Here is a 17,400-nt window from a genome sequence, read left to right on the forward strand (position 1 = left end):
GGGGGAGTGGGAGAGGGAGAAGCAGACTCCCAGCTGAGCAGGGAGCCCGATGCGGGGCTCGATCCCAGGACCCTGGGATCATGACCTGAGCCGAAGGCAGACGCTTAACGCCTGAGCCACCCAGGCGCCCCCCTTTAGAGCATTTTGAATGACAGGGACTCTCTCCAGTAACTAGCACACAACAAGGGCCAGTGAGCCGCCCCCCCAACTCGAGGAAGCTAAGCCTAAAATTAAAGGGAGAAAAAAAACCCCAGAAAACCGGGGCGCCTGGGTGGCCCAGTTGGTTAAGCAACTGCCTTCGGCTCAGGTCATGATCCCGGAGTCCTGGGATCGAGTCCCACATCGGGCTCCCAGCTCAGCGGGGGAGCCTGCTTCTCCCTCTGACCCTCTCCCCTCTCATGCTGTTTCTCTCTCTCACTCTCTAATAAATAAATAAAATCTTAAAAAAAAAAAAAAAAAAAAACCAGAAAACCAAACTGAGTAGAGAGAACAGCTACAGGTTGTCGAGGAGGCAGGATTCAAAGAAGCAGTGCAGGCAAATTACTGAATAAAACAACAGGCCTTGGGGAAAGGTCACACACATGACATTCTCCGGGATGGGTCTGTGTCAGGGCATACATCAGAATTCAGTTAGAGACACTGACAAGAAAGAAATCTGGGAAGACCCCCAATATTGGAAGCTAACACACTTCTATGTTTTTTTTTTTTTTGGAAGTTAACACACTTCTAAACCTATGGGTCAAAGAATAAAGAACAGGAGAAATTGTAAAATATTTTGAATGCAAAGTAAAACAGCATATCAAATGTGTTCGATGCTAACGCAGTGCTTAGAAATGTATAGCTTTAAATGCCCAGATCCAAAAAGCGGAACGGCCTCACTCAAATCAATAGCCTAATATTCCACCCTAAGAAACTAGTAAGGGCAAACCGTTATCGAAATAATGCAGGAGAATGGGAATAATGATGATGAGAGTGGAAATCACTGAAACAGACAACAGAAAAACAACCGAAAATCGATGAAACCCCAAATTCTAGGTCTTTGAGAAGATCCACAACACTAACAAACGCTTGCCAAGGAGTTGACCTTGGTAAAATAAGACTAAGAAAGTAAGAAAGTGAAGACACGAATCACCAAAATCAGGCATGAAACAAGGGACATAACCACGGACCACAGAGGAAAGGATGATAAGGAAATATGGTGAGCAACTTCGTGCCAAAGAATTAGACAAATTTAGTTGAAATGAATAAAGGACTAGAAAGACACGCATTACTGAAAGTACCTCAGCAAGAAATAGAAAGTGAAGAGACCTATAACAAGTAAATAAATGGAATTAATTTAAAAATTTTCTGACCAAAGCTCAGGCCCAGATGAGCTTAAATATTTAAAGAAGATATAATGCCAATCCTTCCCAAACTCAGAAAGCCTAGGAGGAGAGGACACTTTCAGAATCATTCTGTGAGGCCGGTGTTACCCTGACATCAAGTGAGTAAATAAAATCTTAAAAAAATGTATTTAAAAAAAAAATCACAAAGATACAAATTAGCAGATGAATATCCTTCATGAATGTAGACGCAAAATCTTGAGCAAAATGTTAGCAAGCCAAATTCAGCAATAGATAAACAAGATCCATACCGTGGTCAGGAGGGCCTTATCACAGGAATGCAAGGTATAACATTTGAAAATCAATTAATGTGATTCTATCGTATTGATAGAATAAGGGACAAAAGCCCCTTGATTATCTCAACAGACGCAGAAAAGGCATTCTAGAAAATCCAATGCCGTTCTTGAGAAAACGTTTTAACAGACTACGAGTAGAAGGGCTCTTCCTCAGCCTGATGAAGGGCATTTATAAAAATCCTACAGATAACACTTCACGCTGAAAGACTGAACACTCTTGCCCTAACGTTGGGAACAAGGCATAGATTATGCTCCATTGTATCCAACATCATACTGGAGTCGAGTTCCAGCCACATGGAAAGGGGGAAGTAGGGGCGCCTGGGTGGCTCAGTCGTTAAGCGTCTGCCTTCGGCTCAGGTCATGATCCCAGGGTCCTGGGATCGAGCCCCGCATCGGGCTCTCTGCTCAGCAGGAAGCCTGCTTCTCCCTCTCCCACTCCCCCTGCTTGTGTTCCTTCTCTCGCTGTGTCTCTCTCTGTCAAATAAATAAATAAAATCTTTAAAAAAAAATAAAAATAAAAATAAAAAAAAGAAAGGGGGAAGTAAAACTCTTGATTGACAAATGACCTGATCCTATATGAACATCTTAAAGGAATACCCCCCCACACACACACACAAAACTACTCGAATGAGATTAACAAAGTCACAGGATCAAAGATCAGTAAACAAAGATCAGTTCTATTTCCAGGGGCTAGCTAGCATCAATGAACTAAAAATGAAATTAAGACACCAGTTCCATTCACAATCGCATCCAAAAAAAAAAAACCCCAAAATACTTGGGGATAAATTTCACAAAAATAGTGCCGGATGTGTCCACCAGAGACAACAAAACATTGTTGGATAAAGAGGATCTAAATAATTGGAGAGACACTCCATGTCCATGGATTGGAGGCCCCAATATTGTGAAGATGACAGTTGTCCCCAAACGACCCCATAGATTCAACACAATTCCTTTCAAAATGCCAGTAGGGAGAATGGGGGGGGGGTTAGTGAATAAGAGGCACAAGGATTTTTATGACAGTGAAATTATTCGTATGATACTATCATGGTGGATCCGTGTCCTTCTATGTTTGTCAAAACCCATAGTCTCTACACCAGCAGTGACCCCTGACAATGAACAATAACATATCAATATTCCCTCATCAGCTCAACAAGTGTGTCACACTCGTACATAATTAATAACTACTAATAAGACGTGAATGATAAGGGAAACTGAGGGAAGAGGTTTATAGGAACTCTGTATTTCCTTCTGTAAACCTAAGACTGCTCTTTAAAATCTACTAGTTTTTGTTTCAAAAGACAATACCAAGAATTAGCAAGGGAGTAGAAAGACTGGAACCCTCACAGATCGCCAGTGGGCATGTAAAATGGTACAGCCCCTGAGGAAAAGAGTCTGGCAGTTTCTTAGGAAGTTAAACATACGCTTCCAACAATTGAACGCGCAGGACTCTACCAAGAGTGATGAAAACAGACATCCACACGGAGACTGGTGTGTGAATGCTCCCAGCGGCCTTAGTCATAAAGGCCAAGAGCCAAATGTGGGGGTGGAGGGTGGGTGATGGAAATTCTCTAAAGCTGGATCTCCGTGACGGTTGCACAATTCTAAGTGCATGGATTTTATGGCCCATAAATCACAACCCCATAAAGGTGCAGAAAAAGAAAAGCTTTGTGGAAAGCATAAATTAAGGATAATAGAGCCAGGAGAAAAAAAAAATGGCAGGAGGCAGATACAGCAGCTCTAAGATCCCTCACACTTGCTGGCTGTGAATTTGCTTGAGTTCCTTGGGGAACAGAGAATTGTTACTCACTGGAGCAGAGGTATACTTAACTCCACGAGGAATTGCTATTCCCAACCCTTAACTGCAGGAAGAATTTCTCAGCTGTGGCAAAAAAAAAAAAAAAAAAAAGTAGTGTCCTTGACCCCATCCTATGACAAAAGCCATAGTAGATTCCATAGGATGGTTTCTTTTAATGTTCTGTGATAACATTACGATATCATCATGAAGCCCAGCCCAGAGGAGGCAGTTCTGTGGAAGGTTGAGCAGGTGCTCTAAGCTTCGTGCCTGCCTGCTCGAGTCGAAAGTAAATTCTAGAATATGTAGCGATCTGGACAGAGTGCACTGTCTTTTAGAAAAATCGTTCACTGAGAAAAGAAATTTTTTTTCATTCGGGTGAATAGTTATTGCACAGGTGATTTTCCCCAGGGCAGGACCAGCCCAGAGGGCAGGTGCTCTGTGGAGCTCTTGAAGCCCACACTCCCAGGTGGAGCTGTTGCCCGTTAGGCAAGGGATGCATTCCTGCCGACCTCAAGATGTGAAGGAGAAGACACAGGGTTCCAAACTCTGCTTCTATAAGGAGCTGTTCGTATTTTCTTTTTTTTTTTTTTTTAAAGATTGTATTTATTTGAGACAGAGAGAATGAGAGAGAGAGCACACGAGAAGGAAGAAGGTCAGAGGGAGAAGCAGACCCCCCGCTGAGCAGGGAGCCCAATGCGGGACTCGATCCCAGGGACTCCAGGATCATGACCTGAGCCGAAGGCAGTCGCTTAACCAACTGAGCCACCTAGGCGCCCTCTTTTTTTTTTTTTTTTATGTGATGCTCTTTAAAATTCACATCGTTCAGATCTGCACTAAATGGGACCTGTCTTGTAGGGGTCAGAGATGCAGAAAACTCCGGTCCCTCTGGACTCTGGGGTGACTCCCTCCCTCGCAGGTCCCTTTGCTCGGGTAACGGGGTGCGGGAGTTTATGCTGATGCAATCTTTCCGTTTTTTGCTAATCTGCATTCATCTTTTGGCTTGTTCGAATTGCAGAATTGCGGAAGGGAAAGGAAATTATTGTTTTGAATAATAATAGAATTAATCCGAGCGAAGACTTTGGGCACTTACTATATACAGTTAGCCCTTTACATGTGTTAATGAGTTCAGCCTCACATCCCATGGAGGCCTCAGGGAGCACCCATGAACATGGACTCAGACTGGGGGGTCAGGCTTCCCACCAGGGCAGTACTCACACAGACGGCCTCAAAGAGCTGAAAGACGATATAAATCGGCAGGACCTTGTTCACCAGGGCAATGACTTCTCTGCAGGAGAGACAGGGAAGAACATCTGTGTGGAAATCTGAGGCATGACCGTGTCCTTGAGACTCATGTATCTCCCCTCTGTTCCACCACCTCCTAAAAAGGGTCGGAATAGAGGTAGTGGCCCCACACGGACTTGACATTCCTAGCCCTGAGTTTCTGCATGTCTGTGGGTCTTCTTAAGCTCCAGAAGAGCCCCCCAATATCCTACCGCCCTTCGCTCAGCATCCTGTCCCCAGCAAGTGACGGAGGCCGAGGTCCGGGGAGAGCAGCAGAGACGTCTGCCAGCTAGCTTCCTCCCAGGGAGGGCAAAGTCGGGGCTAGTCCCCACTTCCTCCGGACCTAGTGCCAAGCCAGCCAGCCATGTGACAAGCCGCTGAGGACCAGCTGCCAGCCACTCTGACACGTCCCAGAGGTCAGTGAAGAGAACTGATTACCTACTCATCATTAGTAAAAATATGCCCCAGTTTGTTTTTCAGGAGGCTCAACAGCATGCCCACAACCAGCGAGGTACCAACTGGAAGAGACAAAAGGAAGAGCATTTGCACCCCCACCCCCCACCCCGACCCTCTGAGGAGCCCAGCTGAGGTCAGCGCAAGGCAGGACAACGGAGGGAATGCCTTTCCTCCTCTGGTTCGCAAAGTGGGGTTCCTGGACCAGCAGCATCAGCATCACCTGGTAACTTGGTAACAGTGCAGGTTCTCGGACCCCCGTCTCAGACCTCCTGAATCGGAAACTCTGTGGGGGAAGGCCCCGAGGGTCTGTGTATTGACCCAGAGTCTAATGCAGCCTAAAGCCTGGGAACCGCTGTTCTCCACAGCTGAGCTGATCTGGATCGGGCAGCCTCAGAAAGCAGAGCCATGGAGGAGGACACAAGATTGGTTCATCCCGGGGTGGGGGGATGGGGGATGGGCAGGCCCCAAGCTCGGGGGTGGCGGGGGTGGGGGGCGGGAGATAATGCGAGGGCAAATTTGCAATAGGACCCTGGACAGCTGGAGGGAGAAGCCTGGGAAGGAAGAGACTTCACATGATCAGGGGTGGAAAGGCCATGTCAACTCAGCAGGGGATGCTCCGGACCCCACCCCCCACTGCCCTCCTTCGGGCTGGTTTCTCCCCTGCCCCGGGCTCTAACTTTCCAAGACCCTCCCCCCACGCCCAGAGGACTCTACCCACCTGTGCAGAGCATGCCTGAGATGGCCGACCGCTTAGCTTGGGCAGTATCTGCCGCTCCCAGGGCCATCCCCACCCGGACGCAGACTGCGTTGCTGAGCCCCAGGGGAATCTGGGATCACAGGTAACAAGGGGCTGTCAGTGGAGTAACCTCCAGCGCCCGGAATGGGGTGGGTCCTGAGCCAGGAAGAGGCCAGGGCTGGGGGTGGAGTGGTCCTCCAGCCCTCCAAGCCGGGCCAAGAGGGAGAAGAGCAGGAAGACAGGATGGATCCCTAGCTGCGATTGGGAGATGGGTTGGGGATGCCCTGAGTGAGCCAGGCAATGCTGCCCCCGACCCCCGCTCCAGAAGACATCACAAGGCCACTGGCCCTGCAACCTAGATCAGTGTGTTGCCAAAACCTCGTGAGTAAATGCATTTTTAAGAGGTAGCTGTGGTCTTAAGTATGCCAGAAAAACAAAGTTTTGTGGAAACCATTTGTAAAATAAAGCACCTTATACGTTAGTGCTCTAAGTGTAGACTTTTGTGAGTCGTTTCCTTAAGCCCAGGGTCGCATACTGCATGTCCCCAGGAGGCTGGCAGATAGATACACACCTGAGTGACATGGGACAATTCATGTCTCCGTGGGAAGAGGAGAGAGCTACGGGGACCATGGTGGGGGACAGCGATGTCCCCCCCCACCACCACCAGGGGATACCATCACCCAGCTCTCGCTGACTGGGGCGTGCAGGAATATGGGCCCACCGCTAAATGGAATGTCCCATTTTTCAAGAAAAGGCCAAAATTCAGATTACGATGTGAAATCTCTCCATTTTTAAATGGTGCTAATTAAAAAAATTCTACCACCACGTGCATTCAGTATTACCCTCCGTGGAGCAGCTGTGAGTCACTTCTGTGTCCGGCAGGGCCTGTACCTGAACGGGCACAGAGGGTCCAGGAGGGTCCCTCGGGAGATAGAGACGGCCCTTAGGGTGACCCCCTGCCCCTCTTCTGTGACACCACAGGCCGTCAGGGGGGCTGGGCCAGCATGGAGGGTGTGACAAAGGTGCCCCCAGAAGAGACTCACCATGTAGACTATCGTGGCCAACTCGTAGAGGATCGCCTGGCCGGAGAGGTCCAGCACGCTGATCAGGCCTGCGGGGGCGAGTAGGGGGGATAGGGGTGCACACGGTCAGCACCCAGCCCTGGGGCTGGCTAACAGACCTGGGACAGGACGCCCCTCTGCTTTGGAGGCCAAGGGGCAAATGATTTCCAAGGGCAGATTTGCAATAGAAGATGTTCCTACTTGGCCTTCAGCCTTCCAGGAAAATACCAGTGGAATTTTCTGGAGGCCTTTCCCTGTATGGTTTGACTTTCAAGTCCTTGGTATACCTTGGCATGGTGAGCGAGAGAAAAGAGACCTGGGCCAAGATCAGGAGAGCCGAGGTTGGGTCCCAGCCCTACCAGGGTGCAACTGTGTGAGACTCTGGACAGTCTCTTGTTCTTGGGGCTCAGTTTACCTATCTGTAAATGGGGGGCAAGGGTTGGGCCAGAAGGTCTCCCAGGGCCATTCTTGCACTGGCCTGATTCTCAGGCTGTGTGGACTCTGCCCTGGGTGCTCCGGTGAGCACACATGTGTCACATGCCTGACAAACCCACACATGCTCACACCCCTGCTGGTTCAGTCCCTCGCTCCCTCACTGACTCAACCCCCTGCCCCGGGCACCTGCTCCGTTCTAGGCCTTTTGCTGGGCGCTGCTGGGGTCTGGACATGAAAGGCCCAGGCCTGCCTTCCGGGAGCTCAGGACCTCAGGGCGGAGATGAGAGAGCCACAGGCCCAGACTGGCCCAGGCTGCTGAACAGCGCTGTCCCGGGGGCGGGGGGCGGGGGGGAGCGGGGAGGGGCTTCGGAGCTGCCCACGCGGTTCCCCGAGCCGTGCTCATCCACGTACCCATGAGGAAGCTCCCGATCTCGTAGGCCCACCACTCAATGCATATCATGAGCATGCTGGGGACGGCCAGAGAGAAGAAGGGGCCCCAGTCCTGCAGGCACTGGCTGGACCAGCCTAGGAACAGAAGCCGCGCTCAAGAGCCGAGCAGGGAGCCCACTGCGCATGCCCGTCCACTGCCAGACACCCCTGCCAGCCTCTGGCTCTGCACCCCCGCCCCACGCCCACCCCCGGGCTCGGCTCAGGACGTGCAGGCACTTTGCATTCTGCACAGGGCGTGCCAGCTGGTCCAGGGTTGGTGTGGTGCGGGAGGAGGGTGCCAGGCGAGGGCACCTGCTCACACGGCCAGCACCGCAGGGCGGGTGAGAGTCCCCACACTCTGCTTGCGTCACCACGCCGGGATCTCAGGCAACTACCCTGCCCTTTCTGGGCTCCATTCCCTCATCCGAAAATCGGAGTTATCTTTGCCCTGCCTCTCCGGAAGGATTCTTGGGAGGATGGTATGAGGTCAAGGGGGCCGAAAGGATTCTCAGGGCAGGGGGGCGCGGGGGGGGGGCACGCCGGACTCCCTGCCCCGTGACTTAGGCCCCGGCCAGAGAGCTGGTCCTGAAATGTGCAAGGGGACCCCACGGTCTACAGAGTTAGGTTTCAGGAGGCAGAAAAGCTCAGACGGGCACAGGTTCGAGTTCAGCCCCACCACGTACCAATTTCCTCTGTGTAAATAAAATGGGGATAATAAGGCATCATGGAGTTTAACTGGGGTCAGAAATGTCACCTAGAATTTCCCCCGTGTCACCACCCTGAGATCAAGGAGCGGGCCAGAAAGCGGGGCTCTGCACCATGTCACATTTGATGGGGGGCGATCTGGGGCCTTTGGGGGCGGGGTCCTGAGGGGTGGAGCAAAGGGGAAGGAGGCCCCAAAGGGAAGTAGAGGCAAGCCCGGAGACAGGGCCCCTCCAACGGGACTGCAACTGGGTCTTCTGTCCACCGGCCAAATGCACCCCCTGGGCCCGTGCCAGGGTCCTGCCTGATGCTTGTCTGCTCAGCCCCCCACAGGCAGGGCGGCCCTCTGCACCTGCCCACGTCTCCAGGTGCAGCTTCTTCAGCACAATGTAGAGAAAGAGGAAGATGGTTTGCACGAAGTAAGACATAGTGCTGGCGTAAGCAGAGCCCCTGGGAAAGGAGAGAGAGCAGGGCTGGGGCCAGGGGCCGACTCTGGCCCTTGGCGTAGGGGGCTCCCCTGCTGAAGCCAGCATGGAGGGGAAGCGGGCCCAGGCATGGCCCAGCCAGCGCCCCCATCCCGGGATCGGCCACGGGACCCCCGGCCACAGGCACCATGACAACAGAGTCCTCGGAGTCACCCTACCAGGTCCCCACTCTCGGCCTTTCCTGGCGGGCTGGGGCACGGATGAGGAGGGCTCCTCTCCCCGTCTCCTTGGTGGGGAGCCCCCCAGGACCCGAGGGACCAGCAGGACCCCCCAATTCCTCACGACACCCACTTCTGGACGGCAGGGGCAGCCCCCGCAGTTCTTGTGAGGCGAGGATGGTGACCAACCCGCCCCAGTCGGGAGTGGGGTGCCTGGTGGGCAGTGCTCCCTGACGGGGTCCCCGGTGCTCACCTGACCCCCAGGCTCAGCATGGAAACCAGGATGTAGTTGGCCAAGCCATTGATGCAGTTGCCCACGATGCCACTGAAGACTTGGGGCCAGACAATTCCCTGAAATAAATGAAGGGGGTGGGGCGCAGGAGGGAGGGGTGTGGCCCAGCCCAGGCACGTCCAGGGGTTGGAAGGAGGCTGGGGACATGCAGCTCCTTGCTGGGCCCTACTCAGGCTCACAGATCGTGCAGAAAGGAGAAAAGCCTCAGGCACCCCTTCCCACTGGAATAGGGCAGTGTGCTGGGCCTGGGGGTCACCCTGCTAGCCAGGGACCTGTACCTGATTTTGCAAATATTTCGCCAGCAGGACATAAAGGAAAAATGCCTGTGTAAGATAAAAACAAAAAAACCAGACACACAAATAAACAATGACTACCCAAAAGCACGAGATGAACATCAACAGATACTTCTCCGATACCTGAGTATGGAACAATAACTTCACCAAAGTATGTCTGGAAGCCCCGCGCCCCCCACTCCCCCGGTGGGCTGAAGCCCGCTGAGCCATCTCGGGTGCTCTGGCCCTGCCTAGGAGGATAGAGGCCCCCATCCAGGCTTCTGCTCGGCTGCAGGGGAGGACAGACTGGCAGGGCGGGTTGGCTCCAACAGAGAGCACAGTTCAGCAGGCTTGTGTAAGAGGCCGAGCACCTGGCAGAGAGCTTCTGGCTGCCGACCCAGATCTTCCATCAGCTCAGGGAGGCCACCCAGGGGCCTGCGTACAGAAGCACCCAGCAGAGCCCCAGTCCACAGGCTGTGACCACCCTTGAGTCTGGCTCTGGCTGCTGAAAACCATAATCTAGGGGGAGTGGTCTCAGGCTAGGGTGGTGGGGGTGGGGGGAAGGGGCTCAGCCGGGTGGCCAACAGTAGTCCCTGCTGAGTAGGCTCAAGTCCCCATGTGGTGGCAGGTGGAGGATAGAGCATGCGCGTCAGCGTGTGTGTGCTGGGGGCTCTGTCCCTGCCCCCCCTTTATGTCCTCTGTCAAAGCCTGGCCCTTCGCCTGCGCCTTCCTACCCCATCCCTTCCCTTAGCCCTCCGCTTCTGTTGAGTATAGCACAGTGCTTAAGAGCACGGAGCTGGAGCTAGATTGCCTGGGTTCAAGTGCTGGCCCCACTCTCTTATCAGCTGTGTGATCTTAGGCAAGTTGCTTAACCTCTCTGGGCCTCAGTTTCTTCATCTACAATGGGGATATTCATCTGTGCATATACTGCGTGCATATTCATCTCTACCTATATATGTAAAGTTAATATCGCCAAATGCTTACAAAACAGTAAATGGCACGTTTAAGCATCCCAAGTGTTAGGTAAGCATTATGTAAATGATGTTTGGCACTTCTATTATTACTTTACTGGTAGATTTTACAGCAGCATTTTATGGGAGGGACTTGCTTTATTCGATAAAGGAGTTGCCACAGTGATAACGTTATCGGATGCTTTCCCCTGACCCAGCCCCAGTGGCCCTGTTTGGCAAGATACCAAAGGGGTACTGTCATTCCAAAGACGCCATCCCCAACACAATACCGCCCCCTAATCACGTGTCTCACTAAGCCTCAACAAATTAAAGAGGGTAGCAGTGAATTCCTGAGCAGACATACAGGCTACCGGGTCCGGCCAGAAATCTCAGAAACTGACTTGACTAGATGCACTACCTAGCTGGTATTTAATAAATTAATGGAGAAAGGAGAGACTATGCAATCATGAGTCCTAGTTAAAGTTTCTTAGATGGATTAGAGTCTTTTTTTTTTTTTTAAAGATTTTTATTTATTTGACAGAGAGAGACACAGCGAGAGAGGGAACACAGCGAGAGAGGGAGTGGGAGAGGGAGAAGCAGGCTTCCTGCTGAGCAGGGAGTCTGATGTGGGGCTCGATCCCAGGACTCTGGGATCATGACCTGAGCCGAAGGCAGACTCTTAACCGACTGAGCCACCCAGGCGCCCCTAGATGGATTAGAGTCGTAAAGGTAAAAATAAAAACCATAGGAGGGCTCAAAGACAACATAGGCAAATGTTTATATAATCTTGCAATGGGGGTAAGTGTTTTTAAGCTCATCAAAGACCCCATAAAGAAGAGGGTTTATAGATCTGTTATGTATACACTAAAAATTCTTTAGGTCAAAAATATCAAAAATTAAAAGGCGAGTGACAAGCTTAAAAAATGAAAAGGGATGTGCCCTATATGACAAAGAGTTATTAGTTAACAAGAATTATAATAACTAGAAAAAGATTAACCCAGAGGGGCCTGGGTGGCTCGGGCCGTTAAGCATCGGACTCTTGTTTTGGCTCAGGTCACAATCTCTGGGGTCATGAGATTAAGCCCTGAGTCAGGCTCTGTGCTCAGTGGGGACTCTGCTTAAGATTCTCTCTCTCGGGGCGCCTGGGTGGCTCAGTTGGTTAAGCGACTGCCTTCGGCTCAGGTCATGATCCTGGAGTCCCTGGATCGAGTCCCGCATCGGGCTCCCTGCTCGGCAGGGAGTCTGCTTCTCCCTCTGGCCCTCCCCCCTCTCATGTGCTCTCTCTCATTCTCTCTCTCTCAAATAAAATAAATAAAATCTTTAGAAAAAAAAAAAAAAGATTCTCTCTCTCCCTCTGCCCCTCCCTCCCTCGCTCTCTCTCTAAAATAAACAAATAAATCTTAAAAAAAAGATTAACCCACTAAAGCAAAGGCTATGGACAGTTCACAAAAGAATAAAATGATCAATACATACATGAAGAAAAATGTTCATTAGCAATAACATGCCTGTGAAAACTATTTCGAATCAGAAAAAAAAACATTAGTAAAGGGGCGTCTGGGTGGCTCAGTCTTTAAGCGTCTGCCTTCAGCTCAGGTCATGATCTCAGGGTCCTGGGATCGAGCCCCCAGTTGGTCTCTGTTCTCAGAATCTCAAGATTCTCTCTCCCCCTCTCTCAGCCCCTCCCGCTTGTTCTCTCTCTCTCAACTAAATAAATCTTAAAAAAAAAAAAAAAATACGGGGCGCCTGGGTGGCTCAGTCAGTTAAGCGTCTGCCTTCGGCTCAGGTCATGATCCCAGGGTCCTGGGATCGAGCCCCGCGTTGGGCTCCCTGCTCCGCGGGAAGCCTGCTTCTCCCTCTCCCACTCCCACTCCCCCTGCTTGTGTTCCCTCTCTCGCTGTCTCTCTCTCTCTGTCAAATAAATAAGATCTTTAAAAAAAAAACAAAAACATTAGTAACAATACTCTGCGCTAACGAGAGTGTTGCTAGTGGGGGAGAATTGGTACAAACTGGTATCAAAAGCCATTGCCAAAGCAATGCCAATTCCAGTAAAGCACCTGAAGGAAATCGTTACAGATGTTCACAAAGATCTAAAATATAAGGGTGTTTACCACAGTCTTCTTTCTGATAGTGAATACTGGAAACAACCGAAATACCTACCAAATAGGGATTGGTTAATACATGGTTAATATGGTTGCTCCATAGCCTTTGAAGTGGATATTGTGGAAAGCTATTTATAATCACATCCAGGGACTAACAACATGTTGGAAAGGGGAAAAGCAGGTTATAATACAAGATACACACGTTGACCCTTTTTCCAACTACACGTGTGCATGCGTGTTTGAACACACGCCCGCGAACAGAAATAATCCTGGAAAGAGCAATTACCCTATATTGTCTGGGTCATGGGGGGGGGGGGGCAGGATTAGAGGTGATTTAGAATGTTTCTTTCCCACGTTTCCCACGATTTCTCCAATAAATGGTTTTCTAATCAGAAAACATGTTACTTCCTAAAAGGTCCATCTGCATGCACTGGAATGAGACCGGATTTTGCCTCCAGCCAGCCTCGGTGGCTCGGCCGGAAGTGGCTGCAGGCTCATGGGCCTCCCCAGCAGAGAGCATGGAAAAGCATGGAAAAGCATGGAAAAGCATGGAAAAGCATGGAAAAGCAAACCGCCGGAATCAAAGGGAGTGTAGGTCCACCCTCCTCCAGGCTCGGGAGACAGAGGCACTTACCGGAAGTGCTGGGATGAAGATCAGCACGTACTCCTGGGTTAGCCTGCAAGAGAGCCAGAAGCTCCAGAGCGGCCCAGGCTGTGCCCTCCAGGAGCGGGGGGCGGGGGCTGCGAGGCTGCCCGAGGAACACTCTGGGCACCCCAGGTTTGAAGAGAGGCTTTGCCAAGCCCTGAAGACAAGTAGTCACGGGGTGCCACTAGAAGGTGCGGGGGGCGGGGGGGAGGGTTGGGGTTGGCAAGGACCTAACCACGAGGCCGTCATGGCTAGGGAACTTAAACTCGCGGTAACATGCGCTGTGTAAGGGGGAGCGGGGAGAAGCTGATATCTTATCAAGAAAGAAGCAAATGAAGCGCAGATCCTACAAAATGAACAAGGTATTCTCAGGCCGGGGCTCCCATGCAAATGCCTTCATCGTGTCGCCTTTCCTCCCGAATTAAAACTGGCCGCGTGTCTGCCCCCTGCTGGTCGCAGCTGGAGCAGCACGCCCCAGAAGGGAGAGACCCGAGCACGGAATCCTGGAACCTTCCCCCTAAGAGCTGCACCTGTGACCGCTGGCGACCCAGAGAAGCACGGGGGCTGGGGGAGTGGGGGCGCTAGGGAGTGGTCTCTTTGACGGGGTCCCTCCCTGGCGCCCCAGCAGAAGCCAGTACCTGGAAACAGACGGGTCCTGCCGGAAGAGCAGCAGGATCTGCTGGGTGTTGAGGAAGAGCGCCCAGCAGGGGAAGCAGCAGAGCAGCAGCACCAGGGTCCCCCTCTGCAGGATGACCCCCACGTGCTTCTTGTTGGGGCTGCCGAAGCTCTGCAAAACAGCTCAGTCCTGGGTCAGGCTGCCCACCCCTTCAGTACCTTCCCTCTGTCCCCTGGGTGAGCCTAGCCAGGGCGTCAAGCTCCTAGCGGTGCTAGGGCCGTGGGGATGGACCCAGGACACCACCATCAGCAGCCATCCGTGCTCCGGGAGCGAGCGGGCCTTTGGCACCCCCTGATTACAGCCTGGAGGGGGCCCTTCTGGGCTAGGCTTCCTCTGCAGGGGGCTCAACCTGCTCATAGAATCACAATAGCCGTTATTTAGTGAGCACTAGCTCCAGGCCAGGCCCTGCGGCCAAGGCCAACCTCTATCTACCCCTTGTGCCCAGTTCTTCAAAAGCCCCTAACAAGGAGCGCTTCATTCTCCCAATCACAGCTAGAGCAAGGGAAGCTCCAAGAACATTTGTCAAGTCCCCATAAGGCTAAGTGGCAGCCCGGACCGAGCCCAGGTCCCCGGGTCCACCGTGAGTCCAGACCCCTGCCCCAGGAAAGCTGAGCCCCCCTGGGCTGTGGCTCCCGAGGCCGGGAGTGTCCCCACAGGTGTGCCCTCAGCATTTGACACATGAGGTCAGGGACCGGCCTCCACCCCGTTCCCTCCATGGCTCTCTTGCCCGTCTGCGCTGACTGTTTCAAAACGATGGATCTAAGTCCCTGACAGCATGCGGGCCTTGCAGGCGGGCCGGGGGGCAGGTGTCCCCAGGGCCTGTTTGATGGGCTCCCAGATCCAGGGGTCACTGAAGGGCCTTCAGTGGGCACCCTCCTGCCCGGCTCCAGGAGGCCCACCTACCTGGGACATCAAGGTGTCACATGCCGAGGACAAGCCCAATCCTATGGAAACTCCACAGACATTGACAAACTGGAGTCACGCACAGGAGAGAACACAGGGCTTGTCAGGGGTGGGGGGCGAAGGAGGGGAACCTGGGGAGCATCCTGCGTCTGGGGGAGGCCACTCAATGGCAGCCCTGATGTTCGGCTGAGCTAGAGACCCCCTTCCTGCCCCAGGCCCTGCCTGCACGGGCAAGGCCCCCCTCCCAGGCCCAGCTGGGAATGTCAGCCCTCATGCTGTGTCTCGGTGGGGGGGGGGGGGGAGAGAGCGTCCCCACACCAACCCAGCTATACTCACGGCCACCGAGAGGGTCACTGATGCCAACTCCAGCTTGCCCAGGTGCCCGCAAAACACTGAACTCACGACATGGATCATGAAGGTCAGCACCTGGAACAAAAACTGGGGGACAGCAACCAAGGTCAAGGGCCCTGCACCGCCCAGCCCCACACTGAGGCTTTTCCTGAGGGGCCTCGAACCAGAGACCCACAAAAAAACACAGCCGCCGGACCCATTGCCCGCAACCGGGGAAAGAAAGCGAGCACTGTGGCTGAGGCGGATGCGGCAGCCAGAGCTGGAGGTCAGGACTCCTGAGTCTTGCTCCCGGATCTGCCGTCAGCAGCGGCCGTGAGCCTCTGGGCTCCACCTCTGGGCTCCGGTTTCCCTGCCTGAAAGTGCGGGAATGCTCCAGAAGCAGCTGCACCCACGCAGTCTGGAGCCCAGAGAGCTCAACTCAAACATCTCATACTCCAACGGTGTTATTAATAATCATGTGGTCAGACCTCATACAAAAGAGGAATGGCTAGGTCCCGGTGGTGGGATTAGAGATAAATTTCATCGTAACTTTTCATTTCGTCCGGAAATTTCGTAGGGAGCATATATTGATTAGTATTTATGGTGAGAAAAAAAAGAGGATCTAAAGCAATTTTCCCATTGGAAATAAAATGGGCAGATGGCCCCTTCTTCCCCCTGCAAACTGTCTGCAGGGGGGGCCCACAGACTCCTGTATTAATGGGTCTCACTGGTCACCCCAGGGATTTAATCCAGCCTTCCCGTTTGTTTCTGAAGGAGGACACACCTGCCCCTTCGGAGTGGGGGCTGCCGGCTGCTGAGCGAGGTCAGGCCCCACTGCCAGGGACAGCTGTCGCTGTCTGTCACCTGCTCTGGGTGGTGGCCCCTGGTACTGCCTGGACACGGTCAGTGTGGGAAGTTTCTGGGGAGGGGTGTGAGCTGCTCCTGGCACAGCCCCCGTCACACCCAGCCTTACTGCCTATCCCCCCCGCAAAAGTTCACCTCCTTACCAGGGGTCCGGAAAGAGCGAAGAGCGTCCACACCTCGGCCGCAAAGCCAACGGGGACCAGCCTGCGGAGGGCAGGGCAACAGCCCCCTCGGTCTTGGGGGACCGCGTCCTGAACGCTGTCCATTCCGAGACCAGGCTGCTCTCCGCCCTGCATGCCTGGGCACTCCTACCGCCAGCCTTGCCCAGCCAAGCCCATGTCACCCTGCCGCCTGGCTAATGAGTAAGGGGCAGGGGGAGGGGCCGCTGCAGCAACCTATGGGACGTGCCCTCCCTCCCGGCTCCGTGGCCCTGTTGCCCAGCCCACTGGCTCTGTCACCAGGGCAGGACAGGAGGGAGCCCTGGGCATCCGGGACTCACCCAGGCTGATGCCTGTGGGTGCCTTGGGTCTGCTGTCCCCAGGGCGGTCCGCTGCAAAGCCCCAGGAGGAGAAGGTTTGGGGCAGTGTGGGGGTGTGCTGGTTCTGGGGATGAGGGCAGGATGGCCTGGCTGGGGTGAGCTGAGGCGCTGGGCATCTTACACCCTGGCATGATGGTACCCATGATGACTTCCACTCCAGAGAAGAAGCAGTGAAGACTTAGAGAGGAGGGCAGCCTCCAGAGCCCTGTCCCAGGAGCGGTCCGGTGGGAGGGGGCAGTGGCCTGGAGCCAGGAGCCAGGATACCTGGGGGAGACCCCTAGCCCCCTCTCTGCCCACGATCCCTTTCGGCAGCATCCCTGAGAGCCAGGGTGACCCCCCTTGGGCGAACAGCTCACCCCTCTCCCCCTCCATTTTGCCCAGTGAAGCCGTCACTGGGCATCCCCCCAGGTTCCTCTCTGGCCTGCCCAGTCTACCTTCTCTTCTCTCCCATGCACGCAGCAGAGCTGGCCTGCGACCCACCAAGGACAGGCGGGGCAGACCACGGGAGACTCCTAACTGCCACCTTACCTGGTCCAGTCCCCGATCAGGCTTTGGGATGTGGGCTCAGGAAGAGGAAGCCCGAGTGAGAGGCGCCGGCAAGAGGGGCAGGTGGG

General features: G+C 53.4%; 2 protein-coding genes across 3 annotated transcripts in view; one reads left to right on the plus strand and one right to left on the minus strand.

Annotated features, from left to right (window-relative positions):
• ALDH3A2 (aldehyde dehydrogenase 3 family member A2) overlaps window positions 1-1,083 on the plus strand; it is a 14,715-nt gene extending 13,632 nt beyond the window's left edge. The window contains exon 10 of the mRNA XM_081805996.1: window positions 1,036-1,083. Coding sequence (XP_081662122.1) covers window positions 1,036-1,083 — 48 coding nt within the window. The remainder of the gene's footprint in view (window positions 1-1,035) is intronic.
• A 3,186-nt stretch (window positions 1,084-4,269) lies between these two features.
• LOC115944121 (multidrug and toxin extrusion protein 2-like) lies at window positions 4,270-16,603 on the minus strand. 2 transcript variants are annotated; one of them, XM_081805651.1, is made up of 13 exons: window positions 16,392-16,603; window positions 15,391-15,492; window positions 15,055-15,123; window positions 14,114-14,262; window positions 13,464-13,506; window positions 9,787-9,831; window positions 9,470-9,567; window positions 8,926-9,023; window positions 7,854-7,967; window positions 6,990-7,057; window positions 5,929-6,037; window positions 5,197-5,272; window positions 4,270-4,758 (listed from the first exon to the last, which is right to left on the minus strand). In XM_081805651.1, the coding sequence occupies exons 1-13, from the start codon at window positions 16,542-16,544 to the stop codon at window positions 4,623-4,625; spliced, it is 1,260 nt and encodes a 419-aa protein (XP_081661777.1). In that variant the 5' UTR covers window positions 16,545-16,603; the 3' UTR covers window positions 4,270-4,622. The 2 variants fall into 2 exon arrangements, with proteins under 2 accessions (XP_081661777.1, XP_081661778.1); XM_081805652.1 differs by having other exon boundaries at window positions 4,689-4,758; window positions 5,193-5,272; window positions 16,392-16,602.
• Between the last annotated feature and the right edge of the window lie 797 nt (window positions 16,604-17,400).

This window comes from Leptonychotes weddellii, chromosome 15 (genome assembly GCF_054177405.1).
Source record: "Leptonychotes weddellii isolate Sample4059 chromosome 15, ASM5417740v2, whole genome shotgun sequence".
NCBI classification, from domain to species: Eukaryota; Metazoa; Chordata; class Mammalia; order Carnivora; family Phocidae; genus Leptonychotes; species Leptonychotes weddellii.